Raw genomic sequence first — 20,032 nt, 5'->3', positions numbered from 1 at the left:
TATACGTATGTATATGTGTATACACATATATATGTATGTATGTACATTTATGTATGTGTGTGTATATATGTATATATACATATATAAGTATGTACGTATGTATATATACATATATATGTACATGTACATATGTATATATACATTTATATATGTATGTGTGTATACATGGAAATGTTTTGGAGATTTGCAGCAATTTGAAAATAAACGCACATGAACTACATAGTTCACGTATGGAAGTATTGAAAAAATTAAAAAGGTATGTCACAAAGGCACAAAAGTTTTGTAGACGCTAGTCTATTTTATCATATGCTACCATGAAATGTAGCAAATGTATCATAAAAAGTTAAAATTTCTCAAAGCTTGCACCAGCACAGACCATACATTGTGCCATTCGCAATTGAGAGAGAAGTAAACAAACATAAAGATGCCATATTAAATCACAAGTGCCTCACATTCACTGTAGCATGTGTTGTGCTGCTGTGATCGTTTCCGAGCCATCTCTTGTTGCTGTTGGGGTGAGGTCCAGTGTTGTATCCGCTTCGAACGCCCTGTGACACTAATCATCTCCGCGTGAACAGTTTGCCTCTTCAGTAAATTGTGAACAGCAGGAAAAAGTGATCTTGTGGTTCTCACTATTAGTGATTAGGTTCTGGGGAGCCAAAAGTTCTACGTGGATTTTCTACTGGCGGGGGGGTGGTCTATGTCCCTAACACCTGTGTTGTTCAAATGTCTGCTTCTCAAAGGTACTTCTCTTCGCCTCTTGCTCACCTTGGGGTATTTCTGGACACCAGGTCCTCACTCTGGTACACCTTTCGTTGTGAAGGATTTCTTGGACGCCCGTGACATGTGCCAAGCAACATCTTTCCTCCCTCCAACACTCAGCTTCAGTGCTACTTCCTGTGGTGAATATTGCAGATTACCCCAGCTGCAAGTCACTTTTCCCTCCCTCCTGTCCCAGGGCCGGCACCTTCTCCCCTCCCGTGTATCCTGGGTGCTTAAGCACGAGCCTGTTTATGCCTGTACCTTCCCAGCAAGACTGTAAGTGCTGTGAGGCTAGGATTTGATGCTTGGTTCATCTAAAACACCCAGAAAATTGCTTTATCCGTGACAGTTGCTCAGGGCATAGATGGACGAATAAATGAATGCATGCTTGACTGTGACGTTAGGAGAGCTATTATCTCCTTGGCTTCTACCCCCAGGGACACAAAGAAACCTATGTTCTCTTTATCATTTCTCAAAATGAGAAAAAGCTGATTGGAAATTCCGCAACTGCCCCACAACACCCCCAAGTCAGAGAAATGTCCCTTTGGGGAATTTTCAGTTTCACTTTCCCAGAAAGACCCCTCTTTCCCCCTTCCCCTTCCCCTTTTCCCCTGTGTCTGTATCTGCCACCCCTCAGCCTGGGGCTAAGACAATTTACTTTTGCTTTCTTTGCCTTTCCCAGAGCAGAGGGGGAAACGGTAATTTAGGAGGCTGCTAAAAATAGCTCCCCCAGTCCTGGAAAGAGAGCTTGCTTATTTTTGAAAGTGCTCCCCGCCCCCTCCCCAGCCTTGCCTGAGGCTCACACTATAAGTCAGACTGTTCTGTGAGCTGTCCTGAGGCTGGCAGGAAAGTCGCAGGACTGGGGCCCCTTCAGTCCTATAGCCCCGAGCACTGTCTGAGAGATGGACCAGCAGAGGAGTGGGGAGATGAGGGGTCTTCATGGTCTCCATTTTCTGTCCTAATCAGATGGGTCTCACTCCCAGCAGCCTCTCAGGGAGCACCGCGCGGGGACATTGTACCAGAAGCGGGGTCTGGAGACCTGGGTTAAGTCCTAGGCTTGGTGCTTTTCATCTTTCCAAGCCTCAGATTTCCTCATCTATATGGGAGGTGGTGGTGGTGGTGGTGATATTTACCTTGCAGGGGTGTGGTGAAAATCCGAGGTAAACCTTGAACATGGTAGGTCCTCAATAGATGATGACTCTAACTTTGTCATGATTAGAATCACTGGATTTAGAACGCAGCCCTCTGTGTTAATGGGCAAGGCAGCGGGACATGTGATAAGCCTGTACCATCCACTAACTTGAACCGTGTGAAATTGATGATTTTGTAGATGACATAATTGAATGCTGTCACTTGTACACGATTCAGCCTGGTAACACAGAAATCAAATTTTCTGTCAAGGACCAGGTGGTAAATATTTTTGGCTTTGTGGGTCACAGGGTCTCAGTTTCGTACACAACATTTAAATGAATGGGTGTAGCTGTGTTCCAGTAAAACCATTATTTACAAAAAATGGGCTGAATTTGGCCCCTGTAATATTTGCCAACTCCTGTAATAATGTGTCAGACTCATTCTTACACAGAGTAAACTTTTTTGATTCATGCAATCAGTATTCAGCCATCTTCCTAATTATAGCAGCAACTTCTCTGTAGAGTTATTGATGGTGGTTATTATTACTAGACCCTGTTCTTTTTTTTTAAAGTTTGTTTGTTTGTTTGTTTAGGGAGAAAGAGAGGCAAGGGGCAGAGAGAGAGGGAGAGAGAAGAATCCTAAGCAGGTTCCACGCTCCACGCTGGGCCCGATGTGGGGCTTGATCTCACTATTGTGAGATCATGACCTGAGCCAAAATCAAGAGTCAGACACTTAATGGACTGAGCCACCCAGGCACCCCTACTAGACCCTGTTCTAAAATTTTACAGATTTTACTAATTTAATCCTTGTGACAGCCCTCTGCTGTTATTGTTGCCTCATTTTATGGATGAGGAGACTGAGGCTCAGAGAGGGTAAGTAACTTGTGTGAAGTCCCAGAATTAGAGTAGATAGTAACGGAACAAACCCAACTGAGTGTGTAGGGTCAAGTCCGGTGTCAGTAGTTCAGGCGGCTTCAGGTTGGAAGCGGGTGTAGATAGGGTTATCAGGGACTCCAAGCCTGTTTGCTGCCCACAGAGTATGAGGGGATGGTCTTCAGAGCCTTAAAGTGGCAGCAGGCATGCTAGAGGTGGGCATTGAGGAGATGGGTGGGCAGAGGGCCTGAGATGGAAAAGCACAGACTCTTCTTTGGGGAGCGAGGCCCTGGGTCATGGCCCTGTGTCTGGGGCCGTTTCCTAGGTGACCCCTAGTGACACGTGAAGGGTCAGTGTATAGGGAGGAATCTCTGGCCGTGGAGCAGGAAATTGTTTACATTCCTTATGTTCCATGCAGCATCTCTGGGGAGTTCTGGGCCCCATTCCCAGACCTGGGCCCCAGGGGACTTGGTAGAGAAAGGAGGGCAAAGGGGCCGGCTCCCCAGGATGCCTGAGCTCTGCCATCAGACCAAGGCGTTGTATACCTTGTTGATTCCCTTTGCCTGTTAATTTAGCCACTAATTAATATACCACTGGTCAGGACTCTGGCCTCATGCACACCAGGTTTTCTCCTTATGCTGATCCCCTTGCCTGGATAGCCTTTCCTGACCTCTTGTACCTTTCCTTACTTCTCTCACCTCCTTCAATACTGGCTCAGTGTCACCTCCTGGAAGCCTTTTCTGACTTTCATTTCACACCTCAGGCTATGCTAGGTCCCCCTTCCTAGAGCTGCCAAAGTACCTGTCTCCCTAACCCTTCTGGCTTCCCCACCAAAAGGGCACCTCCTCAAGGGAAGGGACCATGCCTTATTTGCTCTTGTGTCCTCACCACCAAGGTGACCCCCAGTGTCCAGCATGGCTTCCAGGGGCTAGAAAGTAGTTAAAAGCATGTTGTTTGACTGTGACATTGCTGTCCTCAAAGGCATGCCTCTTCCTCTACAAGACGTGACCCTTGGGCAAGTTGCCTGTATTTTGGGAGTCTTAATGTGATCATCAGTAAGAAGGGACAGTGATGTGATTGGAGGGGTAGGGCAAATAAATGAGTTAAAGCAGAAAGTTGCCAGCAGAGTGACTGGCTCTTAGGAAGCATTTTGGAAGTGGCCATACCATATCCTTGCCCTGTGCCCCCCATGCGGAGAGGGAAGGGAAAGGGATAGGAGAAGGCAGTTTGAACATTCCAAAGCCACAGCATTGGCCCCAAGGGCTAAAGGTGGGGTTTATGACTCAGCTTTGCTTCTGCAACAAGAGAACTGAGCTTGGGGTCCGTATTTAGTTGTGAGTTCCAGCTCTGCCTCTTAGCAGCAAGGGGCATCATTGACAAACCATGTAACAGCTGTTAAGATTGTTATAAACCTCAGTGTTATTATCTGTAAAGGGGATAATAATAATGACCTCACAAAGTCCTTGTGAGGCTGACATGAGATTGCAGAGCTATGAAAACACTTGGCTCAGCTCCCAGGGAATGCTTGATCATGAATTATGGAGTCTGAATCTATAGAACGCTTGAGAAAGCTCTGAGCAGGGCTCAACTTAGGGTGTTCCTTGGGCATACAGTGTATGGCTCAGTGGTTTACAGCTTTTGAGTCACGCAGTCATGGGTTTGAATCCTAGCTATGCTACCAACCAGCTGTGTGTCCATAGGCAAGTTACTTAACCTTTCTGAACCACAGTTTGTTTTTTTTTAGTAACTTCGTTAAAATGATGCCGCCTCTGGGGCGCCTGGGTGGCTCAGTCGGTTAAGCGTCCGACTTCGGCTCAGGTCATGATCTCATGGTCCGTGAGTTCGAGCCCCGCGTCGGGCTCTGTGCTGACAGCTCAGAGCCTGGAGCCTGCTTCAGATTCTGTGTCTCCCTCTTTCTCTGACCCTCCCCCGTTCATGCTCTGTCTCCCTCTGTCTCAAAAATAAATAAACATTAAAAAAAAATTTAAAATGATGCCGCCTATCTCAGAGAGTTGTTATGGGGATGAAATGTGGCTAGAGCCTGGTCTCTCAAGTATTAATATTATTCTGCCTTTACTTATGACTTAGGAACAAGCACTGTTTGATGTAGGGCTTTTGAAGTCCTAGTTAGTATAAAAACTGGTGTATATAGAGGGCCATGGTTTGGGGCTAAGGACTAGGGTTTCCATCTTTGCAAACCAAAGGGGAGTGCTGCACTCAAGTGATAGGAAGTACTTCTTGGCTTGGGGTGAAATGTGGGAGGAAAACTGAGCACAGATGAGGAGAGTCCTTGGGAAATCTTTGGGAACAGAATGGAGCTAAATAGTATGGCTGACCAGGCCCTTGGATTTTCAGTCAGATCCTGCCATTGCACAGAGAGGAAATCAAGTCTCAGAGATGCTAATACCATGGCCTTTTGACCCATACCTGCAGAGGTGTGATTAGTCTCCTGAGTTAGTTATGTTTTCTCCACTATGTGGAAGGATAGGACAATAAGGAGGAGGCAGAGAATGGGAACTAGGAGCCAGAGGGCTGTTAAGAGACCCATGAGGGGTGCCTTACAGGAGGGCTAGTTCATCATGCTCTGATGGTTTGCTCTTTTAGGCCAGTCGGTCTGTGTTTAGGGACCCAGAGGCATGGGAAGACCTTGATTCCACAGGGAGTAGAGGAGGGGGCAAGGAGACAGGATGTGGAGGGTGTGGAGGTGTTGGTGTTGGACGAATTTCCATGGAGAGAAAGGTGGGTAGTGGTAGGGCAGGTTAAATCCCTCTGCCAGAGTTCAAGTCCATTGGGTTCTGTTCTGTTCTCGTTTCTCCTTTTTCCATATTCTTCAATTGTCCTCTGAGATGGGTACCTCCGTTGCTCTTTGTGAAGTGATCTTGCAGAAAAGAACACTCTGGCCCCCTTCACCTTTCCATTCCCTGCCCAGGCTCAGGGATGAGAGTTTTCCTGTCCAACTAGAGCTATTTTAGAGTATGGAAAAGCCCAGCTCCTCTGGTCCAGACTGCCTAGTGGCCAAAGGCAGTGCTGGGTGGGTTCTTAAATCACGCTGGGCAGATTCCTACAATGCCAGGCGTTGGTGGTCCTGGCTGTGGCTGAATAGGGCTTGTGGTTGCAGGCTCTGGGCAGGGCAAGTGTTGCCTTGCTGGCAACAATGATAATGAAGCCACAGCAGCAGTGCTGGCCTTCTTAGAGAGTGCCCAGTGTGGTCCAGGCATTGTATCTACATCACTGCATTGTCTCTTCACCAAAACCCATTGAGGAAGGTGCTGTGATTATCTTGGTGTTACAGAACCTGAGCTCTGAGAGAGTAAGATCTTATGAAACATGCTTAGGATCATCCAGCTGGGAAGGCAAAGCCAAGAGTCAAATCCCAGTCATGTCACTTGGAAGATTGCTGGAGTGAAGGAAACCTTAGAGTGGGGGAGGGGGGCGAGATGGGGGCAGTGGGAGGTGGGGGATCAGATGGAAGCCTCAGGACTTCCGTAACCCTCTTTTGGCAAAGACATCTTCGGGACTGGAGCTACTTCTAAATGCAGCTGCAGACATTGGTCTTCTCTGGTGGAGAGAAGTTATCTGGGAGCTGGGGCAAGATGGGGAAAGGGGCCGCTGATGTGGGAAGATGAGCTCTGTAGACCGCAGGTTGACCGCTGGTATCTTGGGTTTCAATCCGAGTTCTGTCTCTAGCTGTGTGACCTCAGATAAGACATTTCCTCTTTTTTTTTCTTTTTTAAAATTAATGTTTATTTACTTTTGAGAGAGAGAAAGAGAGACAGAGTGTGAACAGGGGAGGGGCAGAGAGAGGGAGACACAGAATCCAAAGCAGGCTCCAGGCTCTGAGCTGTCAGCACAGAGCCCGATGTGGGGCTCAGACTCATGAATCATGAGATTGTGACCTGAGCCAAAGCCAGATGCTTAACCAACTGAGCCACCCAGGCAACCTAAGACATTTACTTTTTTGACCTCAGTTTTCTGATCTGTACTGGAAAGCTTCATGCATTTCAGCTGAGAGCCTCTGGTTTTAGTCTTGGATGTTCAAGTGGGGACCTGACAGACCTAAGGGGGGGTCATTGGGAGGAGGGCATCCTCAGGAGTATCAGCATAGTATCAGCATCCTCAGGAGTATCAGCATAGTATCAAACAGGCTGCCCCTTAAAAGGGCAAATATGTAGGACTTCCCGGTGCTCACCCCCTTCTCTGTGGGGACAGTACTTCCTGTTTGGAAGGTCATTGTCTCCATCTCCCATCTTCCTCCTGAGGCCATGCTACCTCACTCTCCATACTCAGGGAAACTGTTAAAATATGTATAATGACAAGTATGGCATGACACTGACCAATCAGAGCAGTCATGGCTGTAGATAGCTGGTGTGAGACTATAAAGGGTGTGCCAACTGTATGCCAATCCTGCCCCTACTCCTGATTGTTTCTGTGAAAGTCTGGCTCAGGAGCTGAAGAGCAAAGATAGATAAAGAGGGAGACTCAGGAGCAAACAGTTGAGGAGGTGAAGTCAGGAAGCGAGTTCACAGGTTTCCTAAACATCAGCCTATCCCTCCCTCAAACCCCATCATGCCATCCCCTCAGCCTCACTGTGGCCTCTGGGAATGTCCTTCTCATGCTTTGTGCCCTGAAAGAACAGCTTTTCCACCACCTGCAGCTGCATATTGGAGGCTGATGAAACAAAGGGGACCTGGTCTGTATTCTGCAGCATTATATCAAGCTTGACAGTGGTCAGGTGATCCCCCGGGTGGTTGACCCCAATCTGCCTGCAGAATTGGTGCTTTACTAAGCCTGACAGTCAGAGATCAGGACTTGGTCTTATCCAGTCTTGAGTACTGTCTGCCAAGTCCCATGGAAAACCCCAAAGCCTCCTTTCCTCTTCTGTTTTTCTCAGATGCCAGCTGATTTTGGGTCTTTGCCATCACGTACTATTATTGCTGAGTTATCCCACTGGCTTATTCCCCTATCCCTAGCCTCAGGACTGTCCCCTTATTCCCTATAAGGGTTCCTGATTGCTTATCAACTGCTAGGAGTCAGAGATTTCAATTTATAGTTCTTGGCTATTGATGAGGTCCTGTCTTTTCTATGAGGATAGGCCATTTCCCAACTGACCAAGAAATATTTATTGAGCACCACCGAGTGCAAGGCATTTTATTAGCTATAGAAATGGGGTTATCAAAAGGCAGGAAGCGTGTCCCCTGCCCTTAAGGAGTCTTCACTATAACTGTGGAGAGCCAGTATGTAAACACAGAAAAGATAACCAGTAATACAAGGTAACCTCAGTGTGTTATTTGAGGCTCTCCTGGGTCTGTTGAAAAGCCTGTCACAAAGTTTACAAAGAAAGATAAAACAGCTGGTAAAAAGTTCTAGAATGACAATTAAAATACATCATGATTTACAGGCGAGGCTTGATCAGATTAGGCTGTTACTAGCTGGATTGTTAGGGTTTAGAAAATAAAGCAATGTTCTCCAGAATTTACCTTGGGTTCACTACAAACAAGTTATGACACATTTATCTTTTTTCTGATAAGGTTCTAGAACTTCATTCTAAGGAATGCCTTAGATTTGGCATATCTTGAGTTCCACAAGACCTTAGGAAAAATCTCGTATGGTATCTTTATAGAAAAGAGGGCTAGATAAGATATGGGTTCATGGATTCCGAGCTGGTTGAAGGACTGTCCTCTAAGAGTGTTGATGACTAGTTCTTTGGCATTCCCAGCTGAGGTAGGTCTGTCTACATATTTGTTGTGATCAACATTTTTAGTAGTGGTATGGGTAAAGACCATGAGGATATTCTGATCATTCTGTTGATGACCAAATTGAGGAGAAACAGCTTAATGTCAAGACCCAAAACTATCTTGACCTCTTGTAGGTATGTACTCCAAAGCACTGAAAGCAGGGACATAAACAGATATTTGTACACTCATGTTCACGGTGGCATTGTTCATAATAACCCAGAGGGGTAAGCAACCCACATGTCCATTGACAGGTAAATAAATCAAATGTGGTCTATACATACAGAGGAATGATATTCAGCCTTAAAAAGAAAGCACATTCTGACACATGCTATAGCATGTATGTACCTTGAAGCCATTATTCTAAGTGAAATAAGCCAGTCACAAAAGGACAAATTCTGCATGATTCTACTACTATGGTTCTACTTATACTGCTACTTAGAGTAGTCACATTCATAGAGACAGAAAGTAAAGTGGTGGTCGCAAGGGTCTTGGGGGAGAGGGAAATGAGAAGTTCATGGGGTACAAACTTTCTGTTTTGCAAGATGAAAAATGCATGGAGATGGATGGTGGAGATGGTTGCACAACAATGTGAATGAATGCATTTAATACCACTGAATTGTACACATAAAAATGGTTAAAATGATAAACTTTGTGTTATGTATATTTTGTAAACAAATCCTGCCCCCAGACCTGTAATAACAATAGGAAAAAAGGCAGACTCCTTTTTATATTAAAAAAAAAAAGATATACAAATACTGGATGAGAACATGGCTGGACAGCAGTGTGGTGGGTAAGCTCTCCTGAACCCATCCACGTTATCTGAAAGCGTGTTGAGGAACCAGTAGTGGTCAAGGGTGGTTTTAACCCTTTTGGGAACCCTACGTGCAGCTAGTTGGGCTTAATCTATCTGGAAGCTATATGGCATCAATGACTAGGGCCAGTGTTTCTCCTCAAGCTGGGGCGCCTATGAACTAGGCTTTCCCAGTGGCAGGGTAAAGACTTAACCCTTTCTGTTACAAACACCGCTCCACTGTTGGTTGTTTATAAGTTTGGGTTTCTGGCCAAAGTGGTGTCTTCTATTCTTGGTTGGTATGGAAAACAGATCTGGCCAGATTTCCTTCAGTATCGGCTGAACACCATTCTGATGATCAGCCCTGTTTCCTTACTCCCTGAGTCCTCCAGGTTACCTCTCCTTCTGGATAGATGGATGAACCCATGCCCTGTTGATATTTCACATTTATTAAAACATGACTGGGTACAACAGACTGGGCAGAAAACCCCACAAGTCTCTTAAGCCTTCTATCCCCTACTCCCCAGGAGCCATGCCATATAATTAGCTTTCTTTCTCCCTTGCCAGCCTTCTTGAACCTTTCCCTCCCCACTGGATGAAACCTTTAAACCAGGAATCTGAACACCTTAAAATGAATCTAGTGAGTGAATGAGCTCTGCTAAAAATGGCTCTGCCAAAGGACAGGGAATAGGATACCCATCTGCACAATCACATAGAGGGCAGAATTCGTGTTCTGTGATTACAGCCCTCCTCTGTTCTCTGGGGGCACGGAAGGAGAATCTGAAAGTGTTTGTGGCAGAAAACACTGGAGACCATGATGGGGAGGAAATGCCTCCAGGTGGAAGGAGCTGGAGGGAACAGAAAGAAGCTCTGAGAGAAGGGAGGAAGGCTTGGTTATTGGGTTGAGGGCTTCTAACAGTTGGGCAAAGAAGTTGTGGTGGCACAGCGATCACTGTCCCTGCCTACCTGGCTGCTGTTACCTGACCACTTTGTGGTGTCTGTTCTCCTACCCAGATCACGATGAGGACCTAGGGCATCTGCCTGCTGACTATACCCCTGGCCTGTAGTGACAATGGCCCCCCGCAAGAGGAGTCGCCATGGCCTGGGCTTCTTGTGCTGCTTTGGGGGCAGCGGCCTCCCTGAGATCAACCTCCGGGACAACCACCCTCTGCAGTACATGGAGTTCTCAAGTCCTATCCCGAACCCAGAGGAGCTTAACGTCCGCTTTGCAGAGCTGGTGGTCAGTGAGGGGACAGGGAAGGGAGGGTGTTTACAATGGAGAGGGGCACTCTGGAGCGGACAGAGGGTGGGGGCCCATGTGCTGGGATCTCTAACTATGAAACTCTGCTTGGGGTTGGGGTGGGCCCCCTAGGACACCTCAGCTAGGGAGAAACGAGTCACTGCCTAGTGTGGATACCGTGAACTATGTCCCTGGAAGAATGGACCCACCTCGTATCTCCAAGGGATTCTAGACCTCATGGTACAGCAGTTAGGCTACCATGAAAGGAGCAGGTCCAGGGTTTTGTGAAATAAGGCAGTGAGGAGCTTCAAAGAATACCAGAACACTTGACACCTTTCTCTCTCTTGGTCTCTGAAACTTCCCTGAGATCCTTTCAACTCAGATACAGGAACAAGGGACAGAGTGGGATAAAGCAGGGGATCCCCCTCAAAGCAGGGGATGGTTGACTAGAAATATGAAGTTAGTGATGCCTATCTTGCACCCGGTTCAGACCTGGTTCAGGGCTAGGTGATTCTAACCCATGTCTGGCCTATGGCAGGTGGAGGCTCTGTCTTTCACACTAGTGGTAGCTCTTTCTGACTCTGTGGTACCCGTTCAGACTAGAGCCGCAGTACACCTTTGGGTGAACCACTCACAAAGTGGGTTTGCGAAAATTTATATTCTGACCTCAAAGAGACAGAACAGGAAAAGAAGCATGATTCCTCTTCTTGGAGGTCCAGTGGTGAGATAAAGCCAAGGAGATGCCAAGATCAGGGATGCAGGAGCCATGTCCAAGACTCAGGCCTGAACCCTGTCAGAGAGCAATAAACACATGCTCATCTACCATTAGCTCTTGGTCATTCATTCTTGTGGTTGGCCAGTAGTCAAGCCAGTAGAGAAACAATGCTATGTTATTTGAAGTGGGATTTCATAATTGGATTTGATAATAGGTGTATCTGATTAAGGCAATCTAGGTCTTCAAATAACTGTACCACTATAAGATAAGAATATGCAGGTTACACGAAAAAGTTATCCACCCTCCTCATCAGATCAGAGTCAAGGAAACTCATTGTTGTCCTCATGTATGGCTTTCCTCAGGATGGAGCATAGATGGGAAAGAACAAAGCATTTACTAGAATAGAATGACATTTGGAATCTGATCAGTGTTAGTACTACTAAGATCTGTTTTTGCTTTTGTTTTTATTTTTTTAACTCAGAATACTGCTGACACCAAATGTGTGGGTTTTCCACACCAGGCAATTCCCTAACTCATTGTGGACACCAACTGGTGTCTACAACTTAACTCCATGCTGACGCTAACTACCCAGAGTTAACACAGACCTCACAGATGAAGGGCTCAGATCCACCAGACAGCCCCCCACCCAGACACCAGTTACAATTAATAGATCCCCGTGTTACCCACACTTCTGAGGGACTTGGCTATAAGTTGGAAGTTCCCATGATGCTCTCCTCAGGTTCTATAATTTGCTAGAAGGGCTCACAAAATGCAGGGAAACACTTCACTTACTACTACCAGTTGATTATAAAGGATATTATGAAGAATACAGATGAATAGCCAGATGGAGGGGGTATATCAGGTAAGGCCCAGAAGGGTAAGGAGGGTAAGGCTCCTGTCTGGAGCACAGGTGCATCTGTCTTTGTAGAGTTTGAGTGCACTATCCCTCCAGCATGCGAATGTGGTCACCAGCCCAGAGGCCCTCTGAGCCTCATCATTTAGAAGCTTTAATGGTGGTTTCGTCATGTAGGTCTGATAGGTTTCTAACTTTGCCTTCAGTCTCCCTTCTCTCTCCAGAGTTTGAGAAGTGGGGCCGAAAATTATAGGTTTCTAATCAAGGCTTGATCTTTCTGGTGACCATCCCCTTGAAGGTCTTTAGGGTCCCATCAAGAGTTGCTCCACTAGAAAAACAGAGGTCCCTGCCACCCAGGAAATTCCAAGGGATTTAGGAGTTCTGTGTTAGGAACAAAAGATGCTCATATCAGTTGTATCACTCATAAAATTCCAAGGGGATTTGGGAACTTTATGCTATGAACTGGAACAAAGATAAATATATTTCTTACATTATCACAGCAGGGGCATTTTCCTGAACAGAGCACATGAATTTTGAAAGAAGGATGGGATGAGAGATGTTCATTTCTTTGGCCCTTTTATTCAGCAAGTATTTATTGAGCATCTTCAGCGGGCAGGACTCCTTACAAAGTACTTTGACAAAAGCAAAGATGAGTCATCCAAGTCTTGTCTGCAAGGAGGCTAGCATCAGCAACAAACTGAGCAAACTAGCGTTGAACCAGTTTTGAGTGCTGAGCTAGCATTGAGACTAGCATTGAGCAAACAAATGAAAAATGTTCCTTGAGAGCCTGCTGTGTGCTGGGCCCTATGAAGGCCCCAAGGATTTAGTGATGAACCAGCAGGTACAGTCCCTGCCTCCAAAAAAAATGGGGAAGACTGATCTTGAATAGTAATGGCAAGTGTGGTGAGTGTTTAGAAGGGGAATGTTCATGGGCCCACGGCAATGTCTAGTAGGGAGTTTAATTCTCAACAGGGGGTCACGATGGTCCCCTGAAGCAATGACAGTTACACTGAGATCTGAAAGCAGAGTGATGGCTAGAGAAGTGAATGGGGGTTGCAGAGCAATGACAGAGGGTCATCCCCAACAGAAGAAGCAGCATATGTGAGAATCTCCAGTCAGAAAGGAGCTTGGTCCTTATAACAGGATTCTGAATAACAGGATTTCAGATTCAATCCTAAAGGTGTTAGAAAGCCACTGAGGCAAGATGGCCTTCTAAAAGACCAGAGTACTCTGTTGAGGAAAGGTTATATGGGCAGACCATTAGGAGGGCATTGATGCAACTCAAGCTAGGGAGAATGGTGGTTTAGACTAAAGTGTCATCAGTGAGGATAAAGAGCTATTTCGGAGGAAATATAATAGCACTTGTTGGGCTTGGGGAGTGAGTAGGAATCAGGGAACACCCAAGTTTCTGACATGAGGAACTGGGTGGATGTTGGGGCCCTGTAAAGGACAGGAGATGCCAGAGGAAACTCAAGTTTAGGGGACTGAGATGATGAACTCTGTGCATCAATTTTCCACATCTGTAAAATGGGTTGGTGTAAGTTAATGAGTAAACATTAAGCACTTAGAACAGTGCGTGACATGTAGTGACACTACATAAATGCATGAGGTGCTTGAGGGACATCAAAATAGGCACAGGAGGCAGTTGGGTCCCAGGGGCTGGAGCTCAGGAGACTAGTGGACTGTTTAAGAGAGTTTAGGGTAGTAACAGTCCTTGGGAATGACTGAGAAGTCATCACCTGGGGAAGCATATAGGAAGGAGACCCCAGGATCCAGGATGGTACCCTGAGGGAATTCAACGTTTGATGGCAGGAGAGAAGACAAGTCGTCAAGGGAGCCCAAGACGAACATAGAGCAAAGCAGGAGGGATTGCCAAAGAGTGTGGCTGTCATTGCAGAAACCAGGGGAGATTCAATAAGGAATGAATGGTCTGTAGTCAGTCATAGGCTATCTGGGCTGAGCCAGATCGCCAAGAAATATCCATTGATTTAATTACAGAGACCACTGGCGAAAGAAGACAGGTGTATAAATAACTAGAATCCAAGGCTGAATGTAACTGTTCTGAAGTTCAGGAAGGGAGAGGTGGTCTTACCTGGGAATGGCCATGAAAGGATCGCTGGAAGAGGCTGACCATGAGCCTGGGTAGATTAGACCAGGTCCATGGGGTGGGTGGTCACTGTGTAAGCAAAAGAAGAAATGCAGTTTACACTGGGACGTGTAAGGTGCACATATCTTTACTTTTTCTTTGATTTCTGATTCTGACCATCGAAAGGAAATTCACCGGAAACTTTAAGCAGGACTCTGGGAATCTTGACGGATGTTACTGGGATATGTCGAGAATAATTCTAGGGAAGAACCTTTGTTTAGCATTAGATCTGCCAGAGTCTTTAGTTCCAAAGGCAGGTGAACTGATGGACATTGTCTCAAATTATCTTTGCATGTGCTGCCCAAGATGGCAGCCACTGGTCACTTGGGGCTGCTACGTACTTGAGATGTGGCTGGTCTGAACTGAGAGGATCTAGAATAATGAAATACACACCAGATTTTGATAACTTAGATACTTTATGTTCTTTTTTTTTTTCAAACTCACTGATCATTTTCTATTAATTACATGTTGAAATGATTATATTTTAGATATTTTGGATTAAATGAATTATAATTAAAATTTAACTTCACCTTTTATTTCTTTATCTTTACTGTGACTAGAAAATTTAAAAAATACATGTGGCTCACATTATAATTCTATTGCACAGTTCTGATCTATAGAAAGGAAAGTCTTCAATTGTCTCCCTTGAATAAAAGTATAGGGAAAAGAGATTTTTGATATTTTAGACTCTCATACCTTCTTAGATATTACTTTCACTATTTATCATTTTTGAAAGTATAAAGATTATTAATAGTGTGCTTTATTGTCTTAATGCAAGAATTGCTTTTGATTAAAAAAAAAAACCTCACAATAATTGAGTTGAAAAGCACACTATGTTCCCCATGGACCATTAACTGTTTCTTTGATGAGCTTTGGCATAGCTCATGAATCACAGGAGAAAAATCTTCAATAAGAGAGCTTTTTAGAGGCCCTCTAGCACAACCAAATCTATGGTGTCCTTCTGAAGTACCTATAGAATTGGATGGCATCACCCAAATTTGATGACATCAGAAACTACCCAATTCTACTTCTCAAAAAGTGTGGGCTAGCCTGGCAGAGCTCCCAGCCTTATGTGGGTGGACGGGCTGCCTCCGATAGGCACATGACCACAGGAAGCAGATCAGTGCCTCCCTGGCCATGGCAAAGTCTTACTGCCAGGAGAATTGGTCAGCTTCTTGTCGTCACCAGCTCTCCTCAGCCTGTGCTGGGACCATGCTGAAGTTTGGAGAGCCAGAGAATTTCTGGGGGAGAAACTCAAAGGCCTGAGAGACTTGCAGGATGGGGGCAAAACCCAGACATGTAGACTGACTGCTTTCTTTGTCAGGCTTTGACTTATGATGTTGACAAGTTTAAGAAGGACAAGAGAAGGAAGACCAGAGACCTGGGGCAAGAGGGTTAGGAGCAAGCAGAGCAATGCAGAAAGGAGATGGCAGGGAGCAGGGGGCCTGGAGGAGGAGGACATATTTGTAGAGACAAGTGGGAGTGGACAGGAAGTAAGGGAAGCATGGATAGAAGCAGCCCAGCCTTGGTTGGGTGCAAGGGAATGGGAATGGGGTAGGGCTATAATTCTAGCAGAAGAATTGCCCTATCATACTTTTGCTGTTCTCTGGAGGAAGGTAGTAGGCTGAGGGATAGGTTTGGGGGGAATTGTGATTTCCTGTAGCACTGAATATTCTAATGTCAGCCATCTCAGACCTCTCTCTTGTCTTTTCAGGATGAATTGGATCTCACAGACAAAAACCGGGAGGCTGTGTTCGCACTGCCTCCGGAGAAGAAATGGCAGATCTACTGCAGCAAGAAGAAGGTGCCATGGCTGACCCCTTCCGCTGCCACCTCAGGGTCCCCAGCACGGGGCAGCTCTTGCCCCCATGCTTTGCTCGCTCATTCAACAGATATTATACCCTGGCACCATTCTAGGTGTTGGAGGAACAACCATGAATAAATCAGGATGAAAAATTCCCTGCTCTCATGGAGCTTACACTCCGGGAAATGGGATTCTGTTTTTCAAAAACCCTTGATGCAGGTGTCTACTGGGTTCCAGGAGTGGGGCTGGGTCAAGGAGATGACAGTCTCAGAGATGACAGTATCACTCCCTTCCCATGCCCGCTTGGAGGGCGTGCTGCCTTGTGACATACCCGAGGGACACTTTGTTGTAAGGACTGAGTTGGAGGTGAGGGTGGCCTCTTCTGGATCTTTGCCCCCCCCACCCTGTCCCAGGCTCAGCCTCACAGGGTCACACATCAGTCCCCATTCTCCCCTACCCTCTCCTTGCTCTCTTCTCCTTCACTAAAAGATGCCATTGGTCTCCTGAGTAAGGAGTGCCAGGCTCCAGTCTGGCTTCTTTAGCTCTTATCTCCTCCCCTCTGCTTCCCAGCAGTGGTGCTTTTTTCTCTCTTGGTCTTCCTCCATTTCTCTCTCTTGCTCATCTCTTTCTTTCTCTATCCCTCTTGCCCCCTTTCTATTTTAGTCTTTTTCTTTCATTCTGTTTTTCTTGGCCCATCTTCTTCATCTCCCCTCCACCCTCCCATTTTTCAGACTTGCAGTTGTTCCTTTGATGTCAGAGTATAGGAATTTGGGAGTTAGGACCCAGTTATTCCTGTGCCTGAAGCACAGACCTGCTCCCTCCTGGGAGAAAACAGGCAGGTCTAGGGCAGTTCTGAGCTATTGCCCCTTCGTGTTCCCTGAGCCCATTTGTTCATGGCTCTTATCCTCTTGCCCACGATATTTGTCCCATCTGAGGCTCCATGACCTTATAAAATTGGAGGAATTAGAATGCTACACCATCCTGGAATTGAAAGGAGGTCAGAAACAATTCAGTCTAGTCCTTTCTTCTGCATATGAAGAAAGGACAGCCTAGGGAGGCTGCGTATGAAGAAGGGACAGCCTAGGGAGGCAGTGGACTTGCCCAAAGGTCCCAGCCAGTTATGGCCAGTGGTTGCACCATTGCTAAAATCCAGACTGGCTAGAGTCCAAGAGCCTGTGGCAAGATGTAGAGGCTGTGCACACAGCAGTCTAGTATACTTGATGCACATTTATTAGGCACCTGGATAATACCATATGCTGTGTCCAGGAATCTCATTGTGAGAAAGAAGGTCTTAAAACTCAAGTCATGGGAGGGAAGGAGGGATGGAGGAGAAAATTAACTTCAGGAGTAGCTAATCATGTCTGGTGCTTCTCCACTCTCCAAATTGATTTACCATGAAGTTCCTGTCAGTTGATCTCTTACACAACTAGAATAAAAAAAAAAAATACCGAAATGTAAGGACCTCTTGTTCTACCTTCCAAACCAAATTACAAGTAATCTTCCCCCACACTTTCACACGCCCCTGAAGTGACACTTCCTCTGTCTGTAATACCCTCCCCACCTGCCCTAGGTTTAGTAATCTTTAATAACTCTGTCCTTTTAGAGTCCCCTTCATGAGCCTTCTGTGTTAGATGTCCCCAACCTGGGTTTCCACGACCCACTATAGACAGTTCTACCATAGAGCATTTATCACTCTGCCTCTGGCACTAGACTGACGAATGGAGGGCAGGGACTGACATTTGCTCAGCACTTTAAGGGCTCAGTACAGTGATTGGCATGTAGTAGGTGTTCATTTAATGCATATGGAAGGGTTACATGATGAGCTGGCAAAAGCAAGAAAGTATGTTTTTATGGTACATTTGTTTTTGTTTCTGTGATCCCCTCCCCAAGGTCAGAAGATGGAATTTGGGGGCTTCAGGCATGAAGAGTTAACACATAGCCATGTGAAGTCACAAAGACCAAATCAAGGCAGCTTTCTCACTGGTCTGTAACTTGGATTTTATGAGAGAAAATTGTAAAGCCTGAGTAGATGTAGCTGAGGATGCAGGGTATAGTCCAGGTCAGCTGGCAGACAGGTGGTATATCAGAGAGGTTTTGGAGGAGGAGGTAAGTTTTGGTGCAGATTTGAAAGCAGGAAATTAGCAGAAGGCAGGTGAGGGGGAACGTCCAAATGGGATGGGGATAGGAAGGAGCAGGGTGTGTGTAATGCCCAGAAGCAGATTCTTTGGATAGAGGAGAGGGCTAGATTTTCAATGAGCATTAATATTTATTTAGCTTTCATTGTTCTTGCCCATCCTTGGGGAGAAGTTGAGGCTTTCCCTTGGAACCTGAGGGCTGGGCCAAAGGCCTCTGCCCTGGGTTCTGCCTCACAGCTACACTGACCCTTCCTGAGTCTCTCCCAAATCCAGGGCCTTGGAAACCTCTTTCCTTCTTTTCCTAAACTTGCTATTTACTTAGCACCTACCATGTGCCAGGCACTGCACCAAATGCTTTGTATCTGTGCTTCTCCAATGATCTCAGAGAAAGACCAAGTTTTTAAATTTCCAAACTGTCACAAACCAATACTTTTGTAAAATACAGTAAGAATGATCTTATTAGAACAGTAAAATTTGAAAACCCAGATGTACAAGCTATAAGCACAGATTTTTCTTCGGTTCAACAGACATAAAATTGTATTTTATTAAAAAGAGATAGGGGCACATGGGTGGCTCAGTTGGTTAAGCGTCCGACTTCAGCTCAGGTCATGATCTCATGGTTTATGAGTTTGAGCCTCACGTTGGGCTCTGTGCTGACAGCTCAGAACCTGGAGCCTGCTTTGGATTCTGTGTCTCCCTCTTTCTCTGCCCCTCCCCTGCTCATGCTCTGTCTCTCAAAAATAAATAAATGTTAAAAAAATAAAAAGATCAAATTTAAAAAGAGAACCAATATAAGAAAAAAAGAATGTATTTTTAATTATGTATATGTATATAATACATATGTAATACATATGTAATATATGTATGTAATACACATACACACACACACACACACACACACACATAGTGTTCATTGAAAGTATATACACCTGTGTGGTTTATGCCCATGTCTTTGGCTGGTCACTCCATTCAGTGTTCATTATCTGCACTCTACCAAGGAAGAAATGGAAGCCTGGAGAGATTTTGTAACTTCCTCAAACTTCTCTGCATCTAGGTGGCACTGAAAAATGAATCTGCTGACAGGGAATGAAACTCAGGAACTCAGGCCATGGGCCTGTCTTGCCAGTTGGTCAGACAGTCTTTCTTCTTGTTCCAGGAACAGGAGGACCCCAACAAGCTGGCGACCAGCTGGCCTGACTATTACATCGACCGCATCAACTCCATGGCTGCGGTGAGTAATGGCTCCTCCCTTGCCCTGGACTCCTCCTGGAAAAGCTATGGCGGAGAGTGATCTTCCCAGTTTTCTCCCTGCACTTCACACCCCACTCACTGAGGATCAGCAGCTTTCCAGTTATTCCTGAGATTTTATCATAATCCCTCCCTCTCTTGTGTGACTCTAGAGTCCCCCAACCATTTAAACACCCATTAACCAGGGTGCCAGGATGGCTCAGTCGGTTAAGTGTATGACTCTTGGTTTCAGCTCAGGTCATGATCTCATGGTTTGTGAGATCGAGCCCCACATCAGGCTCTGTGCTGAGAGCACAGAGCCTGCTTGGGATTCTCTCTCTCTCCCCCTCCCTGCTCGCTCTCTCTCTCTCTCTCTCTCTCTCTCTCTCTCACAACACACAATACACACTCTCCCCCTCTCACTCTCTCTCTCTTCTCTCAAAAAAAAACATTAAACAAAAACATCTATTAACCATTTGTATTTCACACAGTCTTGGGAAACAAGCTGAGCCAATAATTCTCCTTATCTCACAGATGAGGAAAGTGAAGTCTAGGACTGTAGCTTGGCTCTTCTCAGAGTCTGGTGTTCTTAGTGAACGAACCATTCCTGGAGGCCCTGCCC

The 20,032-nt window shown here is 45.8% G+C and overlaps 1 protein-coding gene across 6 annotated transcripts in view; it reads left to right on the top strand.

Annotated features, from left to right (window-relative positions):
- The window catches only part of DAAM2 (dishevelled associated activator of morphogenesis 2), a 118,432-nt gene that overhangs the window by 54,382 nt on the left and 44,018 nt on the right, over nucleotides 1-20,032 (top strand). For all 6 annotated transcript variants that reach the window (XM_053222849.1, XM_027057818.2, XM_027057816.2 and 3 more), the window contains 3 exons: nucleotides 10,305-10,530; nucleotides 15,959-16,048; nucleotides 19,340-19,414. In XM_053222849.1, coding sequence (XP_053078824.1) covers nucleotides 10,363-10,530; nucleotides 15,959-16,048; nucleotides 19,340-19,414 — 333 coding nt within the window. In that variant the 5' untranslated portion in view covers nucleotides 10,305-10,362. The remainder of the gene's footprint in view (nucleotides 1-10,304; nucleotides 10,531-15,958; nucleotides 16,049-19,339; nucleotides 19,415-20,032) is intronic.

The sequence above is a fragment of the Acinonyx jubatus genome, chromosome B2, assembly GCF_027475565.1.
Source record: "Acinonyx jubatus isolate Ajub_Pintada_27869175 chromosome B2, VMU_Ajub_asm_v1.0, whole genome shotgun sequence".
NCBI lineage: Eukaryota > Metazoa > Chordata > Mammalia > Carnivora > Felidae > Acinonyx > Acinonyx jubatus.
This window is presented reverse-complemented; position numbering and strand designations above follow the sequence as displayed.